This window comes from Vidua macroura, chromosome 17 (assembly GCF_024509145.1).
Source record: "Vidua macroura isolate BioBank_ID:100142 chromosome 17, ASM2450914v1, whole genome shotgun sequence".
In the NCBI taxonomy this organism is placed as follows: domain Eukaryota; kingdom Metazoa; phylum Chordata; class Aves; order Passeriformes; family Viduidae; genus Vidua; species Vidua macroura.
In genome coordinates this window covers 6,561,751-6,589,184 of record NC_071587.1, presented here as the reverse complement: position 1 = coordinate 6,589,184, position 27,434 = coordinate 6,561,751, and the positions used below count along the sequence as shown (strand labels likewise).

At 53.3% G+C, this 27,434-nt stretch overlaps 1 protein-coding gene across 2 annotated transcripts in view; it reads right to left on the bottom strand.

Annotated features, from left to right (window-relative positions):
* Positions 1-26,940, bottom strand: part of JPH2 (junctophilin 2) — a 31,467-nt gene extending 4,527 nt beyond the window's left edge. Inside the window, exons 1-4 of one of the 2 annotated variants that reach the window (XM_053993116.1) lie at positions 26,325-26,940; positions 18,387-19,170; positions 4,224-4,342; positions 138-928 (exon numbers count right to left, since the gene is read on the bottom strand). In XM_053993116.1, coding sequence (XP_053849091.1) covers positions 138-928; positions 4,224-4,342; positions 18,387-19,170; positions 26,325-26,703 — 2,073 coding nt within the window. In that variant the 5' untranslated portion in view covers positions 26,704-26,940. Of the gene's footprint in view, positions 1-137; positions 929-4,223; positions 4,343-7,787; positions 7,958-18,386; positions 19,171-26,324 lie in introns of those variants that run through there. The other variant, XM_053993117.1, reaches the window with a different exon arrangement.
* Between the last annotated feature and the right edge of the window lie 494 nt (positions 26,941-27,434).

Sequence of the window (27,434 nt, the reverse complement as noted above, 5' to 3'; positions counted from 1 at the left end):
CTGGGCACCACTTGGCACCCACTGCAGCCAGGCCCGGGGGGGTCTGCATCCCTCTGGGTCCTTCCAGACCTCACGGGGAACAGTAAAGGAAAGACAAAGGTGGCTCCCAGGAAGCTCCCAGGCATGCCCCACATCACCTCTTCACACTCCTCCACTTTCTGTGCTGCCACCACTGCCGCCGCCTGGGCCGGGCCGCGCTTGGCCCCTGCCTTGGGCTCCGTCCGGCCTGGTGCCCTGGCCTCAGTTTTCCTGTCGGCCGCGGGCTCAGCCCGGCCCGCGGCCCTGCGCTCAGGGCTGGGGCGCTGCTGCGGCTCCTTGGGGCGAGGCGGCTCCGGCTTGGCCTCTGCCGCAACCGACGGCTTCTCCTCCCGGCCCTGCGGCAGGCCAGGGGTGCCCCCCCGGCGCTGGGGCTCCCCCCGGGGCTCCGGGGAGGGCGGCTCATTCTCGGGGAACTGCTCCTCCTCATAGTCCGTGGCGGGGGTGACCGGCGACGTCCGGACGGCGTAGCTGTGGTAGCCCTTGAAGAGCTCGACGTCGGGCTCGCGCGCCATGCGCTGCAGTGGCCCAATCTCCATCTGCTCGGCGGGACGGCCACGGCCCCGCGAGGCCGGGCGGCCCTCGCCCTCGGAGGGTGCTGGGCTCCCGCCGCCCGCCTGCCCGCCCGCCTCGGCCCAGCTGCCCGGACGGAGGGCCCCGTCCTGCCGGGGGGCCGCCTTGGCCCGCTTGGCCTCGGGAGGGGTGGCGGCCGGGCTGGGCGCCGGGCTGGTGCGGGGCCGCGGCTCCTCCTGCTCGTGGAGCTGGGGGCTCTCGGGCGGCGTGGGGGGCGGCGGGGCAGCCTCGGGCCGCGGCGCCTCCTCCTCCATGTTGACCGCGTGCTCCGCGTTCTCGATGATCTCCTGCAGCAGCTTCCGCTTTTGGTACTCGGGGCCTGCGGAGAGAAGGGCTGCTGTGAGGAGTCACTCCGGGACAGGGGACAGCAGGGTTCCCCAATGCCATGGCACCATCGTGGCTTCGGCAGCTGTGCCCCCAGCAGCAATGGCTTTGGGGACCATGGTGCAAGGGTCCAGGTTGGAGTCTGGGAGAAGAGGAACTCCCAAATGAGACCCTGCTGCCAGGAGGAATTTCCTCTAGGAACTCCTGAAGGCTCCAATAGATAAGGTTAAAGGAAAAAATGAAAATCTGCAGCCTAGCTTCATGTGGTCACACATATGGGTCATGCTGGGGCTAAGGAGGATACAGCTCCCAATGAACTTTGTTTATTTTTTAATTTAATGGCTGGTAAACTCTTCCATGTGGCTTCCTTGGTGTCAAATAGCGTGGTAACTTCACAGGATACACAGGATGACCAGTGTCATTGGCAAAGGCAGGGTCCCCAAATTATCTGTGTGCCATCCATCATGATAGGAAAAATATGTTTCTTATATGTGGAACAGGATTGGAAGTTATACAGCCCTCTTGTCTGCCCTGAGCTCCACAACAGCAGCAAAATTACCTGGCACCATCACGAAAGGTGACTCAGGGCTTCAGATTTCGTTTTGGCCTCATCTCACACACTGACTTGTGAGTTCCTAGCAACATTGCCTCACTTCAATTTTTCACCTATCATTAGATCTTTACTTTTTATTAACCTTACTGAAATTTGCAGCCCAGCCTGGGCCAGGGGAATTCAGACAGAGCCTGACACTGAAGACATCCACCAAAATGCATCACTAAAGAACTGGGAATATCCTGTGGAATAACAACCCTTCACAGCGCTCCACATTCTGAGATGTGCTGGGAGAGGGGTCCCCACACATCACTGTGATGCTCATAGCAAATGAGAACAAGAAGAGCATCATGCTGCTCCTGTGCAGTGTGAGGTCGCAGAGCAGCTTCTTTGAAAGCAAAGCACCTGCTCTGGCCTCATTCTGCTGAACCCCAGTGATGCTGACGAGGGCTTGCTCTGTGCTCCTGAACAACACTGTAGATCCTGGAGCCACACTGTCTCTGGCTGCCTTAAGGTCCCTCCCCTCATTTCCTTCATCTCAAGGACTGATGCAGATCTGAGTCTGGTTGGGAAATTTGGCTTGGTGCTCCTTTTGCTCTCGTAAGTCAGTGGTATGATTTGCACACTGCTACCTCCTGTCCATTCAGGCAATGCCTCCACTCGAAGGGGCAGTGGGGAAAAGGAGGGCACTGATTTCAGCTGCTCTGCTCTGCCTGCACACTCCTGTCAATCAGCGGATGACCCATTCAGGGCCATTTATTTCTGGCTGCAACTGAGTTATTTGGAAGCCATTTCAACAGTTGTTCAGACTCCTCAAAATAGGCTGCCTGCAGCTCCAGGCTCCTTGCTCTCTCCTGCTGCTTTCTTCTCTTCCTGAATACATCACAAAAAACCCCAGCTGCCTGGAGGGCACACACTCAGCTCCCTACCTTCATCTTCCAGCACATTTCAGCAAGTGCTTTGGCTTGCATCCTTCTCTAAGTTACCAGGGACGATACCCTGAAATTCAGGGCTCAACAGTTATTAGGGATATGGGGCTTGCTGAGCAGGATTGCCCGTGCCAGACACAGCATGGTCAATCTGCCAGGATAGCAGGGAGAAATACAGACACCAAACACAGCTAGGCTCTCCTGGCTGTGTGAGCAGCAGCTCTCAGTCCTAGCAAAATCCAAGGCTGGACTACTGTCTGTTTGTTCCTGGATGGTGCAACCATGCGAGGAGAGATAAATTCTTGTGCACTTGGGGAATTTAGAGGTTTAAAACAATCATGGAAGGATAACATGCATCAGGAGCTTAGAAGGCCACTGAGAGAGGCCAGGACCCAATTGAGGCCCTACATAACAGCAGCAAGAGGATCCAGCACCTGAGGAGCCAGGAGTGGAGGTCAGGCTGCCCCAAGTATTTTACAGAGACTGCTTCAATTGTCTCATTCAATTGCCATGGGTGGAAAAAATAATCTAGCTAAATGTCCAAAACCTCCCCATAGGGACTCCAGTTTCCTTTGTTTCTGTTCTATAAATACCCAGTGTGCAAAGGGTGAGTGTAGAGCTGTGAGTGGCAGCTGGGGGGCTTATGTGAGGATCAAGCGACGTGTAGCCATTGTTAAATGAAGTGCCATAGGCTGGCTCATGCCCATGCCCGGGTGCTCTGGTGTTTCCCCACTCAAAGTCAGCTCCAACAGGCCTTGCTGGGCACTGGGGAGGAAGAGGCAGCCCTCCAGCATGGTGTTTCCCCAGCTCATAGGTGCAGGACAAGGCAAGAGTACAGGGAATTTAGGAAAATCTGTCAGCATGACTCTCCCCAACCAGCCACCAGCTCTGAGCTGTTCCCATTTCCCACTGTGTGCCCTGTGCTGGGAGTGGTACAGGAGATGCAGAGACACCGAAATCAGAGCAGGGGCAGGTGTCAGGTTTTGCTGAGCACAAGTCAACCTTTGGCTTCTACCTCCAGTTTTATCACTGTGACAGTCTCTTGTGATCTTACCTCAGTGACCATGGGACACTCACTCCAGGTTATACATCCAGATAATAAGAAAGACAGGATGAAAATGTAGGCACTTGAAATTTTATTTTCTGCTCTGTTATTACCTTCCCTCTCTGTAAAGGAAAGTTTTCCAGGAAGAACGTATCTCTAGTTAACTCAGTCCAGGGAAAAGTAATGGCATTCAAAATTCTGATTCTAATATTACATTCCTCATCTACTAATCCTCAGTGCTTGGTCTCACAGAAGGAACCTCCCAAGTGTTTACCCAGCAAAATAATTAGCAGTGATACTAACAAATTAAAAGAATCAGGAAAATTGTATTTTGTATTAGCTGCTGTCTTATAGGATATTACAGCCCCCAATTAGCACAGTCTGATTGTTCTGAGGCCCCACAGGATATGGGTTTGTGAGTCAATGTGCAAGACTGTTCCAAGAAAAAGCCACAAGGGATGTATCTACAGGAGAGCTGCAGATAGCCACGAGCTTGCTGCCTGTCCTGCCTGGTGTTCTGAGGGCTTCAGTGTGTGAAAAAACATGAGAAGCTGAGAAACTGTGGGGTTTTCCTCCAGTGAGTAAAACAGTGGTGTCACGAGGACAGCAAATCAGCCAGGACAAGGGGCTGGCTGCAACTGAGCAAAAGAGGATTTAGGATAGACAGGAGAGCATTTTGTGGAGTTATTAAGTGGGTGAAACACTTGAATGGATTCCCCATGGAAATTGCAAGATCCCTCTTGGAAGATGCCTCTGATCCTACCTGGCTGGTAGAAGTCTGGGGAGAGCTCCCTGGCCATCATTCTGGCTATGCCTGATTCGTTGTTGGCTGCCTGAGCTGCCTGCTCAGACCCTTCAGCCTTGGCTTTGGCATGAGCCGTCCTGCAGAGAGAAGAGGGGAGAACAGTGAGCGCCCTCTGAGCCAAGGTCATCCCACTCACACAGCAAACCCTGGCTGCCACCAAAACTGAATCAGCCCACCTGGCATAACAGCACTCAGAATTTGCCCACATGACCCAAAACCCTCACTCAGGGAGAGAAGAGCAGATTTTCAACATGGAAGGGGCCCAGATACTCAAGGGTAAGGTGGAAAGGCTGTACGTAGGGAACAGGGCAGGTGAATTTGCAAATGTGAGCATGTTCACATGATGCAGTGAAGCAGCAGGCACTGCAGAATGGGCTCGTTGCTGTGCTGCTCAGAGGAATGACCAGGGCATCACACAAGCATCGTTGGTGGCTGAACTCCTCTGTGTGTCACCAGCCCTGAGCTGCTGCGCCTTGCCAGAGGCAGTGTGCCCCTGCTCAGCACACAAGATGGGTTTTCCTGGAAATTTCTCTCTTGTAGCTCTCCAGCAAACAACACGCCTTGTCCAGGGGCTCCTTTACTCGCTGCAGGTTGATAGGCTGATCTCACTAGAGCTATTGTCTCCCTCTCAGCGTGGCTCTCTGAGTCCTTTCCACTCCTTCCCAGCACATCTCCTCCTTGCTCCACAGGACTATAGGCTATGGGAGTTATTTTACTGGCCGGCTGTTATATTCCTCACATGCCTCATGCTCGGGGCCCTGTGATCTTTTTGCTAAAAGCAGGGATGGCTTTACAGCCCAGCTGCTCACAGTCTGGGAAGGAGCTGACTTTGAACAGCAACGTTGCACCTCAAAAATAAGGGTGGGTGAAGAACAGTATATTCAGCTGGTTTGTTGCACTCAGGTCTTACCAAGAGTTGCCTTCCCCGTGCTCTCACTGTCAGATTTTCCAAGACTCCCCATATTCCCCATTTCATGTACAAATCCACATATTTTTCTGTGATAAGCAGTTAGCATTCCTCAAACTCTAATTCACCCTAAATTACAACCTTTAATATGGTCTTAGGGTATCTGATGAGCCCTTTTCAGATGCAGGTTGGTATCTGGTCATGTTTTAGGACAAAAAAGGAGGAAAGATGCAGTTCTCATTCCTGCAGTGAAAACACTCCAGAGGAATTTTTGGCTGTTAGTCATGAAATGAGGATTGATTCCTTCCCATTAAATTGAGATGCAGTAGGCAGACCAGAGAAGCTGAAGTCTGAATACTCAACAGGTGCAATGAAAAGATGATAGAAATGCTGCTCTGAGACCCTTACAAGGGAGAAGATACACACATATGCCATCCTGAGTAGCTGCAGGGAAAGAACTGAAAGTAGGGCATCAATCCCAACTGATACAGGCAACAGTGTGACTTGACAAGGGGCCAAAAGCACTGCTCAGGGTTCTGTGATAGAGAAGAGGGTGCAGAACTGCTGTGGCTCAGCCTGTCCCTCCCTGGGATGACATCCCATTCTGCTGGAGCCATGATTCACCTCCCTGCCCACACTCGCACGTTATCTCCCCACTTTCTCTGCAGGTTGAGCTGCCTGGGATTGCAGTCATTCTTGGTCTTTTTATCCAAAATTATTACAGCTCCTGAAAAACCCAGAGACATGATGAGGCAGAAAACAGCATTTTTAGGCTGCTGCTTGCAAGCAGGGGGTCTGAGCCAGTTCTGAACAGAGAAAGCACCTCCTTTTTTGGTAGCATATAATCAGCGTGATTAATTCCACTATAATCTGGCAGGGGCCAAGGGGAATGTGTCTGTGCTCTCCATGCCTGGGGGATCAGAGTGGGCTGGGTGTGCTGTGCCTGGGGCACACAGCCTGCCTGGCGCCGGCCCCAGGGAAGAGGCTTTCGAAGGGAGGATCCAGCTCTTGATCCTGGCAGGACGTGCTCCAGGCCCTGCCTTTGTCCTGCTGCTCCTGGAGGATGAGATTCACCATCAAGAGATAAAATTCTCCCTTTCAGTTGCTCTCTGAGCCAGGCAGATGCTATCCCGACCAATTCCCAGCCAGACAATCAGCCAGCTGGCCCCAGCTGGGGGAGCAGCAGGCAGCTCCTGGCAAGTGCTTTCCTCAAAGTAGCTCCCAAAGAAGTAATCTGGAAGTGCACTAGATGTGGGGTCTGCTCTCATTGTAAGGACAGAGCTGGACATGTCACCAAGTGGGTGCAGATGGCTCCTGCATGCTCAGCTCTCTCCCAGCACCTGGGAACAACACAAGAGAACAGGGCTCTCTTGTGAAGGGCTGCGAGCAGCACTCCATCCCTTGGTGCCTGGGGATGTTGAAGGTTGAGGCAGCTCCCAGTTATGCTTTTCTTCTTCTGGAGTTTTGCTTTCCTCCAGAGAAGCTGCTTGATCCTATTTGACTGCAATTCTTGCAGAAGGAGAGACAGCAAGACTAAGAAGATCCAGCCTGGGTTGCAGAGGGTGCAGTGAGGATGCTGTGGGTGGTGAGGAGCTGAGCCATTGCTGTGAGACACCACAGCCCCAAGGGTAGCAGAGCTCTACAATGAGGGGTGTGAGGGCAGGGACACTCTGGAGCAGCTCCCAGGCTGCACACACGGAGCAGTGACAAGAAGCTGAGCAGCACAGCTTTGGCATCCTGCACTGCCCCATGGCAGCTCTGACTCTGTGGGTCACAGCTGACCTCTGCTCCTGTCCCCCTGCTTGTAAAGTCATCCAGAGGTGTTTGATTTGGGGGGACTATTGTCAATACTGCTGGCACCTCCAGCAGACCACATGTCGGCCCTGTCGGCATCCCAGGAGAGCACTGCTCTCCCAGCCAGCCTGGCCCCAGCAGGGATGCTGATGCCCTGTGCTGGGTCCCTCCGTTGCTGAGATCATTTATCTGGCAGTAGCCAGGTGATGAACGTTTGGCTTTCAGAGACATGGCATGGTGGCTGAAGTTCATCTTCCCTGACTGAGCCGCACATCCCCAGGGCACCAAGGGATGCAGTGCTTCTCGCAGCCCTCCAAAAAACCCATACTGAGCGTTTAGTAGCACTGTGACAAAGCCCAGCCTAGAGGAAAGGGTCCAGCCATAACAATAACATCTAACTGGCCTGGAGTATCCCTGAATTTATTATTTATCTGCGTGGCTGGCAGAGCCTGAGAGCTCATACAGAGGAACTCTTGGCCCTGGCAGCAAAGCAGGAGACAAACGCCAGCCACCCTGGGAGAGCCCAGTGCAGCACAACAGCCTGTCCCATCCCACGGCCTGGGGTCTGCCAGGAGCAGGAGCTAAGGAAAGAAAAACCACAGAGAGGTTTGAGGGTGCCAGGAAGGTGATTTTCAAACCCCAGAAGTGAAACGTGCAAGAAGAAAAATTTCTTCCAAGGTTAAGATCTTCTCAAAAAGCAAAATGAGCTTTCACAAAAAGGAAATACCAGGCTTGATAAATTTGATGCTATTCAGGCACACTTTAATCAGGGCCACACTTTTTTATTTCTTGCTGTTGCGTTGTCAGCTCCCAGTAACTCTGCAGTAAACAGCCCCTGCAAAAACCAGCAGAGGACAAAGTCTGGAGATAGAGGAGCTCAGCGGGAACCGAAACACAGACCCAGGGGCTTTAGAGCAGCCAGCAGCAGAATCCAAAAGACCCTTTTCAAGGCAGCAGTGGAAAATGAGCCACGAACAATAAACACATCCAGCTGGAGGAAATAAACACAAAGAGGGACCTTTACAAACCCACACCAGTGCTCCCCATCCCAAAAGGCAGCGCTGCCAGGATGAGCGCTTCCCAACTGCACCCTGAGCCATCTCCCTGGGCAGTGCTGTTAAAAATAGCTCCAGTGGATTCTTTGCAAGGAGGAGCAGCAGCTCGGAGCCGAGCTGAGGGGAGGCATGTGGGCAATGTCTGCAGCTCCTGTCCCAGCCCTGCTGCCACTGCCTCTCAGCTGGGTCACAGCAGCTGCCGGGCTTCACACCCCAGCAGGACGGGAGGGTTAAATGCATCTGCTGCTTTATTTGCTTCTCTGGCATGGCTCTAATGCTCTAATCGTTTTTGTACTTGTGCAGGACAGAGCACCACTCCTGTCCTTCCTGGCCATCTCCCAGCAACACTGCCTGAATCATTCCTCCAACTGCTGCTAAAATCCCCCACGGACACACGAGCCGCAGCTGAGCACCGCGCTAACAGGTGAGGCCCAGCCCAGCCCGCCCGTCTCTTTGGACACTTTATGCGGTTTTGCACATCCACATTGGATTAGACTGCAAATGAAATTGGAATTAGCAGGGAATACTGCAAATACCAGACAGGGCTGGGGTGCCTGAAGATGCAGCAATGACCTTGCAGCTAGAAATAGGGGAAGAGTTCAGCTCTCTGCCCTCACATTTGCTTATTGGGGGAATGTCAGACCTGTCCAGTGCTGTCCTTCCTTCTCCAGAGTCCCTCTTCTCCTGTTGATTCAGGAAACCCTGAGCAAGGACCAACTGAACACCCCTCCAGCCCAGCCCATTTCTATGATTCTATGATTCTATGATCCTGTGATTCTGTGATTCTATGATTCTTGCCATTCTTGATATTAGAAGCTGTCTAGAAGACCATTAAGCAAAAGCAATTCATGAGTCAGTTCTAGGAAGAGAGTCTTCTGCTGATCTCCCCTCTCCTGGAAACTGGCTTTTCCACTCCCAGCCAAATCCCTGCTCCAGCATCCAGCAGGAATCATTTTGTCCTTCGGAAGAAACTTAAAATAATTGTTTGGCAGGAATATTTGCAGCACTCAGAAGGGATCAAGGGAAAGATGAAGAAGTGTTTTTTTTTGTTAATGGCAACACAGTCCCTTGTGGGCTCATCATGAAGGGCACGGGGACACAGACCTGACCAGCACACACCTGGGCTGGGGCTGGGACTGGATGACATTTAAAGGTCCCTTCCAGAATTCTATGATTCTACATCCTGACTAGAACTTTTTGGCTTCTCCATTTGACACACCATCTTCATATTTGTGTCACCTCTCTAGCTGGAGCATCCCTTTCTTTCTGCTTGGTCCCAATCCATCTCCTTTGTGTCTCTCCCTCTACCTCCACATGCACACAGATACCAGCAAAACTCTGCTACCCTCATTTGCCTTTAACCAGCCCACAGGACTGAATATCCCTCTTCAGTTGACCTCTCATGCCACTTTCCCTGCCCTCAGTCAAACCCATCCATCCCATCCCATGGGTGTCCTGTCCTGACAGACAGCTGTACCATTCATGTTCCTTTTGCTCTTTTTGCTTCATCACTATATCACATGGAGTGCATGTACCCACTCCACTTCCACTCTGACACCCCTGGGGTGCATAAGCCTTTGCTGCTTTATAATATGGGCTCTGCACCTGCAAGGTGTGATCTAAATTGTGAAATAAGCATAAATCAACACAATTTGCATCCTAAAGGAAACACTTCCATACTACTGAAGCAGAAAGCCAAAAAGAGAAACCATCCTGACTTTGCAGAGCAGCTCATGAGACGCCCCAGGCTTTTCCTTCTTAGTACCAGCACTTACACAGAAGTGGTAGCACTTTGTACATGCCCAGGCTACTTGGCTGGATAAATCAGACCTTTTCTCTTCCTTCCACAGAAAGGGCATGATCAGGCCATTCAGCCCAGAGAAAAGCATCCTTTTCTGTGCAGTGCTTTAGGAGCACAGGCCTGGCAGAACTCCCTGCCACCTAACGAGCTCAGCCTTTATGATTACTTGGTGAATTTTTAAAATACCGAAATGTTATCCTTAGCTCTAAATAGCTCTGAGCCACTTGCATCTTTCACTGAGGGACACTTCCCTTTGGAACAGTTAAAGTGATATTAATCTTTCAGCAGACAGATCTGCAGCTGTCTTCAATAAGAGGAAAACCTGCCCACTCCAGCCCCACATACAGGAGGATCTGCTCCATCAGTTGCTGCCAGCCCGGGTGCCCCGGGAGCCAAGGGGGACTGGGTGGCCAGCGGTCAGCAGGGCCTGGCTGTGCCAGCCTGCACAGGAGCCCATGGGCTATGAGGAGCCCATGGGGCTGGCACAGCCCACAGCTGCTCTCTGTTTCCCCCACAGCCCCAGGATGCAGCCAGCAGCTGCCCTAGAGCCAGCTACAAAGGGAGCAGAGCAAGCCAGAGCCTGCCAGCTCAAAGGGCTGCTGGCACCAGGATGACACCATGATCCAGAGACACTGCACCATGGGCAGGACAGGCAGCTCCTGGACCTGCTGGAGCCTGTCCTGCACAGCCAGGCTGGGAGCAGCTTGAGAGAGCATCCACAGAGATATTTTTGGGAAAAGGGGAGTTTGCAGCTGCCACCTAGACCCTCTCCTTCTCCCCCTGCTGTTCAGGGCCACTCTGCTGCTCTGGGTGCAGACTGAGTAGAGCCCCGAGGAGCAGGAGCAGGTCCCTCAGAGCAGCACAGCCTTGGGGCTATGCCCAAAAGCCAGTGATTTATTCCAGCTTCCAGGTGTTCAGCAAATGCCCTGGGGACCCTCGTTTAATTAGGTACTACTGCAAGATGAAAGGAGCTGGGTTATCCCACTGACTAGGCCATCAAAACATCTTTACACCACATATGCAATCAGGGTCCTTCAGCCTTTCCATCTATAAGAGGAGTGTGCTTTACCAGACTGCTGGATCCACCAGCATTAAAATGGGTGAAAAAAAAGTCTGTGTTTTCACTGTAAGATTGTTGTTATTTTCAACCAAAAGTTTTAGCACCTTCTAAATCAAATGTTTTTCAGATTTCAGTAATCCAAACCAAAAGAGTGAAGAACTGTTTTATCTGTTTTGTGGGTTTTTTTCCCCAGTCAAAAAAAGAAAAGCAGATTTTTTTTTAGGAAATGAAGGCATATTCCTTAAAATATTGCATTTGCTCAAACCCCAAATTACTTATCAAAATTTAAATTAGGTGCCTTTTTCTCCTAGTCCTGTAGGTCTTTTGAGTTGATGTTCACAGATCTGAGTCCAGGAGAAAGAAGAGATGGAGCTGGGAGCTGGGAGGTCACCCAGTCCATGTCCCAGGCTTCAGTGCCTGCAGCTCCCGTGCACCTGTACCCAAGGCTGCTGGGAGCACCCAGGCAGATGGGACACCAGGTCCTTGCCAGCCCTCAGTGAAGAATCATCAGGCTTTGCAGGAGCAAAATGAAAAAACTTGGACTGAGAAAGCCAAAGGGCTCTGGCTCAGCACCAGGATAAGCTGAAAAAAATGCCACTCCTCCAGGAGAAGGGAGGGTTTCTGCATCGCAGGCTTTCTATTTAAATTGGACGTTTTAGTTAAATATTATTTCTTTTTCAAGATAAGGCTATTTCACATTCCACTTAAATGAGGATAATCTCTGAGCAAAGCATGGTTGAATTCAATGATTTCAAAGCCCAGCTCCCTGCTGGCTGATTGCAAGCATTTGGATGGGAGTCAGAGCCCTCTTGTTCCACGCAGCAGCAGATCAATTGAACGAGATGCTATCATTTTCCACAGTCATTTTTGCAGATTAAAGTCACACTTCATTTTTCCCTTTCTGTGTTTGTAAGCTATTGAGATAAGGATTTCCCACAAGGTCAGAATGAACAGCCCATTAATTCCACTTTCCCTGCCTGGCTGGCTACCTGAATTGTACCCATCCCTAGGGGTGACATCCTGCCATCCTCTCTCTGCTGCTCTTGAGGGGATCCCTGCAAGACAGAGCCTCACTTGCCTCAACCCTGATAACCCAGGAAGGCCTGGAGAAAGCTGTGTGCTGTCCAGCAGATGCCTTCTCCTTGGAGCTACTGAAAATGCATGTTCCCTCTTACCCTAATAAGGCATGAAAGTGCCTGAGGAAATTCATGAGAGGTGGGTGGAAAGCAGATAAAGCCGTGCACCCTCCTCTGGAGTCGGAGCACATCCCGTGCAAGGAGCACGATGGGCCAAAAATGTGTCAGTGCTGGAGCTGCAGCCAGCCTGGATGAGGCTCTTCTGGGAGAGGGCTGGAAGAAGGGGGTGAAGGCATCACACCATCACTCACCCAGGGAGACTGAATCCCTCCTGCCCACAAAGCCTCACACACAGCCTCCCTTTGTGGGGGGACACACTGTGGGTGTCCTGCAGCTGGGGTGGGTGCCTGATCCTGGCTCTGGACCCCAGCACTGGGGCTTGCTGCCCCCATGGCCACACCGGATCAGGAAGAGAAGAGCTCACCCAAACCCTACAGCCCTCTCCCTTCATGGCTCCAGTGGATGGGTGGAAGGAGGACTGGGCAGAGGTTTGAAAACAGCAATATTTCTGCAGAGCTGGAGACTGCTGTGCCACACAGAAAGTGGGGGAGTCCCAGCCCTGGGCTTTGGCTGGCGCAGAAATAGATGCCAGCAACTGGGTTTCTTTTAAGCAAGGGTGATGAAACAGGATTATCCTCTTTATAAACACACCGAGCTCTGTGAGAAACATCTTTGCTGGGACAGCAGGACTGAGGAGCATCCCCTCAATGCTGTGTCCTGGCACTCAGCTATAGCAGGCAGCCACGTGGCTGCCCTTGTTTCTCCCTGTCCAAGTGCACACTGACTCTCTGAACCCTGTCCATGGAAGTACCAAGCTGCAGATTCCCATTATGGGGGCTGTGAGGCAATCAGAATTCCTGGAGCAGCCAGAATACCCAGCCATCAAGGAGTTGTGCTCAGCTCAGGCCACTCCACTGTCTCCAGGTGTGGTTGTACATTGCTAGAAGTGACCCCTTCCACTGCACGCCATGGGGAGGTGAGGGGTAGTCCTTGGTCCCCCTGCACCTCCATGCACTTGTCATTTAAGTCCCATGAGAGCTCAGGCTGTGACATCTGTGATCTTGTATCTGCAGAAATGCTGCTCCCAGCTCTTGTGTCCCTCCCTGGCAAATAGCAGTCAGTAACCCACCCGGGGCTGGGAAGAGCTCTGCCCATCTCCTGCCTGCTGCTGCCTCCTAATTACACACCCATCCCTCACACTCGGAGCTGTGGAGTCCTGGAGCAGAGAGACTGTGAGGCTGGAAGAGCACAGGAGGATCAGTTGCTCCCTCCTGTCCTGGCAGGGGCTGTCCTGAGCCACGGCTGCTGCTGCTGCTGCCCACTCTCACAGGGTGGCCATGAGCATCCTGCCCTCCTCTGGCTTTAGACCTAAAGGTCTGGGAATGTGCTGAACTCCTGAGGTGTCTAATGCCTGTGCCTCTGGCTAAAAGCACATTTAAAAAAAAATCTTTTTGCCTTTTTAGAGCAAACCCCAAGTCTGATTCAACAGATCTAAAATCCCAGGTCTGAAATCTGGTCTCAGGGGAAGCTGAGCTGTGCTGTCAGCCCCAGGAGCGCCAAGGCCACTGTGCCCACCAGCCCAGCACTGCACTGGACACACACTACCCCTCACCAAAGAGGTGTCTGAGGAAGATATCCCTTTGGTTGCCCACTTTCCCCACCAGCAGCCTAAAGCCCCAAGAGCAGCGTGGACAAGGGCAGAGCTGTGCCAAATAAAGCACCTTCCGCGTGGGAGCGCGCAGCGAGCCCCAGCGGCGTGGGCTGCCCCAGCCCCAGCTCTCAGCTGTCACACTCAGGCCACGCTGATAAAGCCCTGCTCTGCCTGCCCTTATTTAGTCAGGAGCCTCTGCTGACTCCAGCGATTTTGGGACGTCATTTGCACCACACAGCCGCGTTCCCCAAGGAGACGCTCGCTGCTGCCCGGCCACGCAGCCTGGAAATGCTGAGCACAGGGAGACAGCGGCGACGCTGCTGGGAATGCAGCCAGGCAGAAGAGGCTTGGAAAGTGATACAGGAGCTGCCAAGTGCTCTTGTTATTTGAAGGGAGAGCTGAGATGTGCCCCAAAGTCATGGGTACAGATAGAAAACCAACTTGGGCTTCAAAACCAGGCAACAGCTCATACTGAGCAATGCCCATGTGTTGGTGGCGGGGAAGCCACATCAATGTCATGCCTGACATTGGAGCTCTGCTGTGCTTCCACAGAGCCCAGGCTCACCTAATGAACAAACCCCACTGAATCAGGAATTGATGTTCCACACTTCAAAACACAAATTGCTAGATTGCTACAGATATCTATTGATACTACATTAAAACAAAAATAAATCCAAAATGTATTCACTCGCAGTTCTACTTTCCAGGTATAAACCACACAGGGGCTACAGGGCCAGCACACGAGTACAAACTGGTGAAGCACAGCAGCCATTATAGCCTCGAATATCTTGTTTTCCTGTTGATCCCATGACATCCAGCAGATGTATCTGAGGTGTTCCTGCCAGGACATCACCCTTCGAAGGATCTCAGAGCTTGGCCAGACTCGTGCCTTGCAGGACACATGGCCAAGTCCCTCCATTGATTTTGGTCCAAGTCACTGGGAAGCACAACCATGTGCAGAAACAGATCATGTCAGATACTCTTGCAATGGGACAGAGGTGGGATTTGCAGTATTTACACTCATTTTGTCCTTAAAAAGCACCAGAGAGAAGGAAAAACCCTGTAAAAGCTGCCCAGCTATGGAGCACACAGGTTTCAAAAAATCAAAGGTTTCCCCTGCAGACAGTACTGCCCTTCCTCTTACTTTATTTTATTTAATTTTATTTTCATCTATTCTGAAGAGATGAAAGCCGACCATTTCCATGCTTCTTCTCCCTGTATTCTGTGGGACAATCCTCCCCACTTGACAGGCAAACACACGTTGCTCCCCAGGCACAAGGAGCTTCAAGTACCCAGGGTACAAAGCACCCTATTCTGTACCAGCCCATGTGCCCAGAAAGCTGCAGGGCAGCTGTTTCACACCTCAGCATGGCTTTGAACCAGCTCACTCATGGCCTGGTGGTGGCTGTTCCCTCCTCACAGTCCTCCAGCCACTTTGTCTACTTCAGCTCCCAGGAGGTGAAGCCCCAGCTGTGATCCCAGGCTCTCCCCGTGCTTCCCATCCACCCCAGCTTTTTTTCAAAGGAGTTCCAGTCAGGATGGAGGGTGGGAGAGGGGAGGTTGGAGGGATGCAGCAGGTGCCTTCACCTGGCTCTGCAGGAAGAGCCGTGTCCCAGCTCTGAGAGGAGTCCCTTGGGACCACAGCAGGACAAGTCCTGGAGCACCAGCAGTACAGGGCAGGGCCAATGAACACCTCATGGTGTGTGTTCAGTGTGTTAAGCCCACATCCATCCATGGCTACCCCTGGGCAGGAGTAAAGCCGTGTCTGCCAGCTGCCACAGAGCCTGCATTCCAAGATGACTTTTCTCCTGAGTGAGAGCAGCCTGGGTGAGGATTGACACTCCAGCTTCCATCAAGTCCATCCCTCCAGATCCCCAGAGCTGCTGAGGGACGTGCCCAGGGTTTTTGCCCAACATCTGAGCAGCACCAATGGGCTTTGTACGGGGTGAAGCTGGCTGACCTGGATGGGCTGCTCAGGAGAGCTTGGCCCCCATGCCAAATGATTTCCACTGAAATAATGAAAAACAGAGCTGTTCTCTCAGCTGACAGTGAGATGATGTCCTCAGCTACTTGCACAACTGGGAAAGCAGCTGGATTGCCAACCCAGGAGGGTTGGCTATAATGAATCCAGGAGGATTCAGGAGGGAGCTGAGGAGGCCAGGGCAGTGCTGCAGGGGCAGCAGAGGCAGCAGGACAGGTAGCAGGGCAGCTGGCACTGCCCATGGCCCTGGCTGGAACACCCAAAGTGAAACAGTAGGTGGGACAGGAGCTGTGAAGCATCTTGGTGCCTCAGACACCCTCGGAGCAGAGCATGGGGCAGGGGAGGTTTGGTGACTGCACTGACCGTTGTCCCTGGCTGTCACTGCTCTCCTGCCCAAAGCTCCCAGGCAGGGCACCCCTCAGTGCTGCTGCCAGCCCCCAGCTGTGCACCCCAGGGCTCGGCACGTGCTTGGGATTCCTGAAGTGCAACTGGCCCAGGCAGCTTCCAGTGCTTGGGCTCGTTTTCCTTGGAAATTCTATCCCTAAAGAGCCTTTTATGGTGCAAAAGGGAGAAATCTGGCCTTCTCCTGGCATTTCACCTCCAGACAGCAGGAGGCTGGATGCTACAGCAGTTTAGTTCTGCAAGGGGCTCTCCCGAGTGCCACAAGCAAGAGAAACTCAAACATCCATGTACAACAGCACAGGTGTGCAGAGGTAGCTGGGAATTTGCACAGCCCACCTGCTGTGTCCTGATAATTAGTGCCTAGTAATAATCTTACATACAGAAATGTCGTATCTTCCCCCAGGAATGGACAGATGTAGCCTCAAAGGCATTTTTTGGGGTAAGGGACACTGCCAGCTGAGGAGAAACATGAATGCTCCATCTAGAAAGCTCCACCTCGCAGTTATGAGCTCAGGCAATGTTAATGGTAGTGCAGACCTTCTATAAACTGTAATAATCCATTTTCACAATCTGTCTGCAATTACTCTGCCCTGGGTGTGGAAATTGAGGCAAGGTTCAGGGCCAAAGCAAAAGTTGTGGCAGAGCTGGGGTTTAAGCTAAGGACCTTCGCCAGGAAAAATTATGTAGATTTACTCTCTACCCCAAATCTGAGGTGAAAGGAGGAGGGAGGAGTTGGATTTACAAAAGGCATCAGGTAGAGAGAGCAGCACTGCCCTGAGCAAGGTACACCAGGAATAAACACTGATGGCAACGCTGAGGTACAGTTTACAGGACAAGCATCCTGAATTCCCCTCTCCCAGCGGGTCCAGCTCAACTGGAAGCTGAAGAACAGGACTGGGGTTCCACACTGCCAGCAAGCACAACAATCCCTTCCCTGCCCAGCAGCCACACCACTGCAGGGTCTGCTGGCTGAAGGCTCCCTGGAGGAAACCAGCTTCCACGTCTTATTTCCTCCAGCTCCAAGGTTTCCTTAATAGGAAATTATTCCCCAGCTGCACTGGGGAGGGATGCAGTCCCCCGCCAGGGCAGCGGGCGCATTCCAGCCCCTGACTGAAAACACTGCAGAGCCGCTTTTGATCCAACGTGTAAATAGTGTATAATAAAAAGAGGTTTGTGTAAACCAGCCAAGCTCTTGGGGAGCAGTGTTTGCAGCTCCAGCCTCCTTATTCACGCCGTAGCCACACGCTTTTCCCGGGCACGGCAAAGCTGGTGTTGGGCTGAGCCTGCCCTGCCAGAAGGATCCAGGGCCCCACGCCACCCCAGCCTGTTATTTTTATCCCAGCTGGCCCTGCATGAAGCTTCAGTTGCAATCCTGCTGGGTTTTCTCCACCAGTCCCTGAGGCAACTGGGCTTTGTTAAAAAAAAATCAATCATGCTCCCCACAAAAGTTTGGAGAAGAAATGTCCGCCAGGAGATTAAAGTGGGGGTTTCTCTAAGGAGTAGAATGGGGTTTGGGAATAGGTGTCCTCCTTGCCTATTTCCCTCCTCTGGTTGATAATGAGGTAACTGATAACTAAACAGGAATTAAAAGGTGTGAGACAGGACAGCCATGGAGTCACAGCCACTGCCCAGCAGCTGAGCAAAGCCTGTGCAGGGTGAGGTTTTCTTGGTGAGGTCAGGTGGAACCTCAAGGACTGTTACAACCACATTTTCCCAAGGAAGAGGAGAGGAGCAAAGGCTCCCAGATCTCTGTTCTCTGCCAGGTCAACTCTGAGACTGGCAGGAATGCTGCAGGAGGAATGTGCTGCCAACACAGCTCGGACACAGGCAGGGATGTGAGCTGGAGGAGGAGAATTTCCCGTGCCCTTTCCAGGCAGACCCTGAAGCCACTCTTATTTCCTCCCTCCTCCACCCCAGCAGGGACAGTGGAGCAATTACACTCAGCTGCTAAAACTGACAACCCTAATGCATCCCACAAACTTCCCCCAGAGCCACACTGGGGGCTCCAGGGCCAAACTGTGTTCTGCTGCAGCCCCAGTTTGTCTGGGACACATCTGGCTGCTCATGAGCCTGTCGGATTTATCACCATCAAACCCTCTGTTTCTCAGGCTGCCCCATCAGTGCCTAGCGGCTCTGACAGCCTGGCACAGCTTCAGGATGCTCCCCATCCTGCTGCATGCCAGGGCTGGTAACAATTCTTGCTGTCCAGCACCTCCCCTCTGGACCAGGGCTGCAGAGGGACAGGAGAGGGGATGAGAAAAAGGACAGCTCCCAAACACATGGGATGGGGACCATCCCCATGGGGACCTGCGTGCTGGAGCTCCAAGCACCCACCTGGATGCCGCAATCTCTGACTTCTGCCGGGCAATGGCCGCGGCCCTCTGAGCCCCCTCCACGCTCCTGTCCACCTTCTGCCGGATCTTGGCGCTCTTGAGGGGTATCACACGCTTCTTCATGCCCTTCACCAGGACATTGTGGCGGTACTTGCCCTCCTCCTTCTTGCCGTCGGGCAGGGTGGTGCAGCCGTAGCCGTGGCGCAGGTTGTCCAGCCACTCACCCTCATACTTGAGCCCGCTGGAGCGCTCGCTGACGCCGAAGCCGGCGCGTTTGTCGTTCTTCCACTCGCCCATGTAGGTCTCCGTGGTGGTGGCGTCGATGTCGGACTCGAAGGGGGTGTATTCCTCGCCCTCGGCGCCCTCGCCCAGGCTGACGGTGGAGGTGGCATCGCTGGCAGCCGAGCTGATCCCGCTCTCGCTCTTGAGGAAGCTGACGCGGCTCTTCTGGCTGGCCAAGGATGACTTGGACTCAGACTTCTTCAGCTTGCCCAGCAAGGAGCCCCTGCGGAAGAGCCCCCCTTTCTTGGGCTTGCCGGCCTCCGCGTCCGCGTAGAGGCTGAGGGCGAAGCCGCCGCGGGTGATGGTGGGCGAGAGGGGCAGGCTCTCGGGGTTGGCGGCGGGCGAGTCCTGCTGGGGCAGGGTGCCGTTGCTGTGCTCGCTGCGCAGGGAGGACAGCGACGTGCGCAGCGGGGAGCGCACCACGGAGGCCATGCCATAGGGCACGCTCTGCCGCACGCCGTAGCCGTGCCGCATGCCGTTGGTGAACTGGCCCTGGTACGTGCCTGCGGGAGACAAGACGGGCAGCATGAAAAAGCAGCTTGGTCCTGGGAGAGCGAAGGGAGGTGAGCTGTGGGGTTGCACCGACCGCAGCTCCACTGGTGCTCACCCGCATGCAAAAGCATCAGTGCCTAGGGAGCAGAGGACACCAGCCCAAGAGCCTCTGCTGGCAGGTGACAGCTCGTTGCAAAGGGACTGAGGCACCGGGGGACACTTTGCAGACCCAAAGGCACTTACTGTACACGATCTGGATTTTCATCCAGAGAATGGAGCAGGAAGCAGCCCCCAGGGGAGGAGTTTGGGCTGTGCAGAGGGTGGCAGCAGCCCCAGCGGGCACATGAGCTGCAGTGGCACATCCGACCTTGGCTTGGTGACAGTCCCTTTCAGCCTGTTCCACAGTCTGTCACTTGCAGGCTGCCAGGACCAGCTCTAGGCCCCTGAGTCAGGATCCCACATGTCCATGGACTGCCCTGGTGCCTGAAGCCACATCTCCTTGGTGCTGACTTATGGCTTCTCTGAGTTGCCAAGATCAAAGTTTGTGCCACACTGAACAAAGCAAGAGATGGGCAAAAAAGGGAGGAGAGAAGCAGCTCTGTGTGGGGTTCTTTCAGCTCTGCCCCAGAAAGCACCACCCCTCCCCACTACTCCAGACCCAGCTGGAGTGGGCAGATGGTGTCATATGATGGGAGACACAGAAAGGATCGTGTTTACCATGGCCAGGGCTGCACCTTGGGTACAAGACCCTGCTAAGAACCAGCAGGACTTTGCCAGTGACACCTTGAAGGACTGGGACACTTCTCCCTTCCAGATCCCCTGATCCCAAAGGTGAGCACATTTGCAGGCTCCAGCAGAGTGGAGACCCCCAGTTTGACTTTTCTCACCAGGATGTCAAGAGACTTAAATCAGCTGCATCAGAGGCCCCCCAAAAAGAGCTCCTGAGAAGGGCAGGGGACAGCCACAGCACCCACCATGCCAGCACAGGGAAGGTCAGAGCATCCCTGAGCCCTGTGGGATGGGATGGGATGGGATGGGATGGGATGGGATGGGATGGGATGGGATGGGATGGGATGGGATGGGATGGGCCATCTTCCCAGCCCGACTCTCATCAGTCTCTAGAAGCAGTTGCCTCAGAAACCAGCAAACCACCCAAAACAAAGGCAGCATTCTGCTCTGCTCTTGGCATTACAGGACCTGGAATGGGCCACCCCAGACCAGCACCCTGTGGAACAGAGGCTGCCAGCAGCTCCCTCAGCCTGGGGCACAGGCAGAGAGTGATGGGGGAGCACAAATGCCTTTGGAAAGGCCACTCTATTCCTTTTCTCTCCCAGGTGCTGCTTCATGGAAGCGAAGGGTCAGCTGTGCTGGGGGTATTTTCACAGACATCTGTCCTAAACCTGGTTTGCAAAAAGCAGTCACCTACCAGAAGACACATGATTTTGGGAGAGCAGGCACTCCCATGGTCCTGGGGAGGCTCAGCTGGGCTGGGCTGAGATGGAAGGAGGTGATCCATCTTCAAGGAATTAATCTCCCCCCTCTGACACTATTACTGAGCCTAGGGATGACCCTGCTCCCCAAGGAGCAAATCCAGTTCCTTCTTTGGCGATCGTGGGAGTGCATATTTTACAGTCTCCCAGGCCACTTCTGCAGCATAATCTCTCCTCCCAAGCTTCAGGTTTCGTTGAAATCCTCTTTGGACCTGCCTGTGGAGTGTTAACTTACAGTGCTGAGGGCCAGGAAAGACAAGAAGTGCCCGAGTGAGCAGCAGCTGCTGCCCTGGGTGAGCTGCCCCCAGCCAGCCCCTGCCCACCCTGCGACACAGGGGATTATGGGGTGCCTGTAAACAGTTGGTCTCCTCTACAAAAATGTAGGGGTTCAGGTAGTATGTGGCATCTGCAGAGTGCAGCCAGCCATGGGGAGCCATCTGTCAGAGCAAGGGGCCATTTTCCATTTTCTTGGATGAGTTATAACTCTTCTGGGGAAAAAGAAATAAAAATAGCCATGGGTTTGGGCACGAGTCAGGAGTCAAGGACCATCACTGGAGATGCCAGTGATGTGGGAATGTTCCTCACCATGCTCCCAAATCCCTCTCCATAAAATGATGATGAGTCTTCCTAGTGCAAACTGAAGTTATAGAGACCCCCACAGTGCCCCCATGTCCCTCCCTGGTGAGGTCAGTGCTCCATCCCACCCGCCCAGCCAGCGAGCAGGGCTGACACATGATCAGGGTGACATTGGAGACCTTCTCCTAGGATGGGAACAACTTCACACGTATCAGGCTGCAGCTGGTAATGCCGCCATGTTAATTCCCTGGAAAAGGAACTCTGGAAAATCTTGCAGGTTAAGGGGGTTCAGTCACTCCTCAGGGGTCAGGTCAGAGCAGCTGCTGCGCTCCAGCAAATCCCCCTCTGTCCCCCTCAACTGCACCAGAGCCAGCTGGGTGGGAAAGCCACATGGCACAATGGGTCCCCGGGGAGCAGGGATGGAGTGCCACCCTCAATGCAGTGTTCAGCTCTGCAGGCTGCTCTCTGCTCCCTGATCTCAGCCCCTACAGCACCAACATTGTCCCTGTGACCAGAGCTGCCAGCCTTGCCTGGATGAGCGCAGGGCTGACACAGAGCTGCCACGGCTGCCCAGCCAAGGCGGGGGTGAGCGGGCACTGCCATGTCCCTGTCATGCTGCCATTCCCTGCCCAGCTGAGGCTCCCTGCCAGGGCAGGGCCATAAAGCAGCCCTGGAGTGGAGCCAGGGGCTGCAGGGAGCGGCTGGAGGCGCCGGCGGCCGTGCGTCAGGGCACGCAAGGTTTGAGCAGAGCCAAGCCCTGCCTCACCAACACGGACCAGTGCAGGCAGTTCACAGAAAATGGGGCTCTGCAAAATCCCTCTGCAGCAGGGCTGCACATCCCCCAGCCACCACCACACCCCAGTTCCGACACAGCCGGGGCAAGGGGGCACGGGCAGCACGCAGAGCTGTCAGCCAGGCTGCCTCACGTGTGTCTGAGGTTCTTTAAAAAATAATTCAAAAGCAATGGATGTGGAACAAATAAATCTCTCTTTAGGACAGGGAGCCTACTTCCCTGCCTCCCTCATCAGCGCTGGTGATTAATCAGGGCAGTGGGACAGAGACACCTCATCTCATCAGGGTGTGATTAGTGGGGGACAGGTCCCCAGTAATCCTTTATTGGCTGCATTTTTACTTGTCCTAATGCTGAAAACTGCTCCTCTGCACCCCCCAGGAATATGATTCATCACCTCTGCACAGCCCCAGCCAAAAGCAGGTGATGCTGCCTGGGTAACTTCATAGGATGTGAAGGATTAAATTGTGGGACCAATGGAAATGACATCCCTGCAGCCTTCACCTCCAAGCACTCCAAAGGGGTGGCAGCACCCTCTGCTTCACCCCAGCAGCATCCAATGCAAAAGCTTCAGCTCCCAGTGCCCTCCAGCCCAGCAGCAAGATGCCATCACCAGCAGTGACACACTTCCCCCTCCCCACCTGTCTCAAGGCTCCCATATAATTAGTGATGAATGTAAATAATACAAACAACCATGTAAATAATGCAAACAGCTCAAATCGCTTCCCTGCCCTACAGTCCCCTGCTGTCACCCAGATACTGCGATGACAGGCAGGGTAGAACTCACTGTGAGTGGCCAGGGACATTTAAATGATGCACAGCACCATGTGCAGGACAGGCCAGCAAAATCAGAGTGCTGCCTTTTGGTGCCAGCAGTACTGTCTGATGGGTTCTGCTGGAAAAGAAAGGCAAAGAAAACCACATAGGGGGGTAAAAAAATTCACTATATTAATTCATGGGTCACACTCAGCCAGGCAGGAGCTTTGCTACAGAGGCAGCAGATGAAAGCCAGCACCATGGTGGCTCTCCCAGGCCCCTTTCCTCCTTTCCCAGCCACAATCCCATGGATGCTCCTTCTGTCCTGGTACAGGCCCCTTTCCACTGCACTTGCCCTGCCACAGGAAAGAGTTGTGCTGCTCCCTATCACCCATTTCACCTCCCCAGTAAAGCAGTTCTGCATTTTTTTCCCCCTCTTCTGTGGTCTTGTGATCACTGACTGGTCTAATTGTTTCCTCGTGGTTAATTGACACCTCTGTTTTCCTTAGCACCCTTGAGAACAAATTGCAGTATCAAAAATAAGTTGGTTTTAGGCTGCACTGATTGCAAGTGATGTTTTTTCCCCTCCATACATACAGGCAGTTATTTGTACAGCACAGCCAGGCTTTGGGCTGGACCATGGGTATGCAGCATGATTCAGTGAGCATTTTTTCTGCAGTAAGACTTGACTCAGGGTTTTGACTCACAGTTAAATGCACAAAAGTATCCAAAAAATGAGGCCTTCCTTACAGCATGGACAAAACTCACCAGGCAAAGCCAAATAACTACATGTTTACTCATAGGTTACGCTGCAGAAAAATGAGTTCCTTCATGCTATGCCTTCCACAACACCACTCACTGTCTGCTTCAGCCAGGGCATTCTGCCCCTCTAAAGGGCTCTGAGCTCTCCCCTGGTGACAGCAGCACACACGAGTATATCCAGCTTGGATACACAAAGAGATGTATCAGAATGTCACTGCATCTGCACAGCCACACCAGGAGCTCTGAACCCCTTGGCTGATTTCAATCTCTTTAAAGCCATCAGTCTCCCACAGCTTTTACAAAAATAGGCTTTTGGTAGTGGGGAGAAAAGCAAATAACCCACACAGTGCCTGGGCTAAATTGTACCATGACCCTGGTTCTTATCAGACACTAAAGATCTATATGGGATTTCAAAAAGCTTCACTCCAAATTTAGGCTTTTTTAAAATCTTGGCCAGACATAAGATTCAAACACAGACAACCTATATTTTAAGTGTATTTTGAAATGTAAATTTTTATGTATGTCTATATATATGTATGTATATATAAAAAGTTAAAGTCTATTTTAAAACATCAGAATCAGCTACATTTCCCTGGAATCTGCAAACAGTCCAACTATGACCTAAAGTTTCTGACAACCTGGCAAGGGCTGCACATTCCCAGAGCCCTTTTCCTCGTGTGGCTGGCTTCCAAGGGGCTTGGGAATCGTGTCCCCTACTCAAGGGACAGCAGATATCCAAAGCCTTTCCAGATGTTTATATTGGCAACCTCAAATTCAAACATGAACAGGTCCCATTAGCAGTCTGGTCACATCTGGATCTTGCAGGTGGTTGCTGTGTGCAGGTGAGGAAACAAAACAGGAAAAGGTCTTGCAGGTCAGTGAGACCATTTGATCCCTGTCCTTCAGATGTGATGCTGGATGGTGATCCCTGGCTTTGACTGAAGTTTTATCCATGTTGCTGTGCCATCAGAGAAGCTCATGTGTTGAATGAACAGCTCAGATCAGCCAGGGTATGATGACCCAGCACATGGAGCAGCCACTGGGCACCTCAGCACAGCCCTCGTGAGCCTCGTGGGGCTGAGCTCAGTGTTTTGGCAGGGCACATCTTCACGGATCAGGGCTAAAGTGCCAGCCTCCAGTGGCACCAGGGACCAAGCAGCTGGCACGTTCTTGGGTGAGGGACAGCACCCTGGGGAGCTCTGTGCTGACAGAAGCAGGATGTTCTATATCCCTGCAGGAGAGAGCATTGGCTCATCTCTCCCACTCTTCTGTCCCATATCTAATCAAACCCCTATGTCACATCTTACCACTCAAAATTCTCCCCCAGAACATTAACTGGAATTCCAGTAGCCCTTCACCCTTAGAAGGATTTGCATTTTAGGAAGCAGCAAGGAAGCAACCATTCAAATTCAAAGGAGACCTTGACATCTCCAGAATGAAATTCCCAATGGCAGCTGCTGCTGACAGTTACCTGATTGCTGCTCTTTACTCATCAGAGCACACCTTCCATGTCACCTGCTCCTCTTATGGCCTCAAATGAAGGTTCTGTGCACACAACCTACACCCATTAAACCATTCCGTGGCCACAGGACAGAAGGGGGAAAAATTTAAGGAGCTGGAGGGATGTGTCAGTTTGTGTCTGTACCTATGATATCCAAGGGGACAGGGAAAATGGATCAACTTCAAGACTGTATTCTCAATCTTAAAGTTAGCCACAAACCCAGACAACTCATTGAGAAATATTTATGAAAAACATAGCTCTGGAAGCCAGTCTTGAATTAGTCCGTTTTTCTAATGTCTATAAATGTGATGTTTTTCATTCTGAGGATTTATATTAATTTTGCTTTATAAACTAAGTCCAATGCCTGTCCTAGACAAATATAGATGCAATTTTCATCCATATTTTGAAGGGTATTTCTTTCAAATCACCCTCTCTATTTAGCTATCCTAAATGTGGCAGCCCGGAACATTACAGTGCTGAAGAGCTACTAAATTACTTGCACAGAAATTCTTGCCATATTTCTAACCCCAGAATTGCCACTAATGCAAGAACACAATTAGACCAAGCATTTACAGAGTGCAACAAATATCTGACTATGTGGTGCGGTTGTATAGTGGCGGAGGTTGAAACCTTCCAAATAACCAAAGGGATTTATTTTGGGGAATATGTGTGGCTACATATTCTAAACAGCTTAGACAGACTCAGTCAAAACTCTTTGGCAAAGCAGATGTGCAGGCAGCTCATCAGAGGCATGCAGGCAGTGTTTGATGCATAGGGAAAGTGTGCTGGGATGCTGTGGGTGGTTTATTTCCGACACGAGAACATTCACAACTCCCTGCCTGGTGAGCGAGCACACAGCTCGCTGCTGTGGTGCACCAGCTGGGAATTTCTGGGTTGGTTCAGCCAGAAGCTGCAGTAATCAGTCCCTGTGGAACCAGGAGTCAAAGACTACACAAAATCAAGTTGGTTGGCATTAACTGCCAAAGCAGACACTTCAGGGCAGCTTGGGGCAAATGCTCGTGCTGCTCCTCCCTGATGTCCGCAGACACTGAGCTGTGCATTCTGTGCCCAAATGGGAAAATCGGGGCACACACACATGGGCGAGATGGCTGCAGCCCAAGCTCCCCTTCTTGACTGAAGCACCCCAATGGCTCATTGTAGAACACTGTGCCTGTCTAGTGGGAACAGGACCAGGTCAGCCCTTCAGCAGCGACAACATGCAACCTCTGTTGTCACAGGCTGGGTGTGACACTGTTCATCCCCCTCCCATTGCTCTGGAGCCACCCTTACCTCCGTCAGCGTAGGTCTCGGTGCCGTAGCCATCCTGCAGGCCATTGTTCCATGTACCCTCGTACTTGGCTCCGCTGCTCATGCTCTGCCTCGCGCCGTACCGTCCCTTAAAGCCATGGGTCCACTCGCCTCTGTAAACCCACCGTCCTTTGGTCTCGATTCCCAGCCCGTGCCTCTTGCCTTGGGACCAGTAGCCTTCGTAGGTGTTGCCACTGGGCCACGTGTATATGCCCACCACCTCGAAGCCGTAGTTCCAGGAGCCCGAGTACTCGCCCTGGCCCTTGGGGCCGGTGCAGATGCCGTGCCCGTGGGCTTTGCCCCCCTCCCAGCCCCCGCAATAGGCGCCTCCATCATCGAAATCAAACCTGCCGCCGCTCATGGTGCCCTCCGGTGCCCCTCAGCCGGGCAGCGTTCCCAGGGGCAGCGCTCCGGGGCTCCCGCATCCCCGGAGGGAACGGGCTGGGCGCCGAGAGCGGCCGCTCCTGCCTCGCCTGGCCCGGCCGAGGGGCTGGGGCACGGGAGGAGAGAGAAATTGGACGAGAGGGAGGGGAGAAGGGCGGGCCGAGCTCCAGCCCCCCCGCCGGGGCAGCCGCTCCGCGCCGGTACCTGCCCCGCGGGCACGGGCATGGGCCGCCCGGGGAGCCGCCCCGCGGCCGAGCGAGGGACGGGGGTCCCGATCCCCGCGGCAGGAGGGAGGGATGGGGGTCCCGATCCCCGCGGCAGGAGGGAGGGATGGGGGTCCCGATCCCCGCGGTGGAGAGGGGATGGGGGTCCCGAGCCGGCCGCTCTCCCGCGCCCGGCCGCTGCCGCCCGCCCCGTCCCGCTCTCCTCCCCCGCCGGGAGAAAGGTCAGCGCTGCCCTAACAAGGCCATCGGATCCCAGGAGCTGCTCCCAAAAATAACCCCCGTGGAGCCCGGCCCCCGCCTCGGGGCCCTTTTATGAAGGAGGGTAGAGGCACATCCCACCCCCCCCCCCCCCCGCCACAGTCCCCCGCCCCGGGCAAGGATCCAGGCGGAGAAGAGGCTGGGAAAGTAAATGTCTGCTTAAAATAGAGCCTGGGAAGGGGCCGCCGCTCCCCCGGGCCGGCAGCCGCTGTCCCGCTCCGCAGGA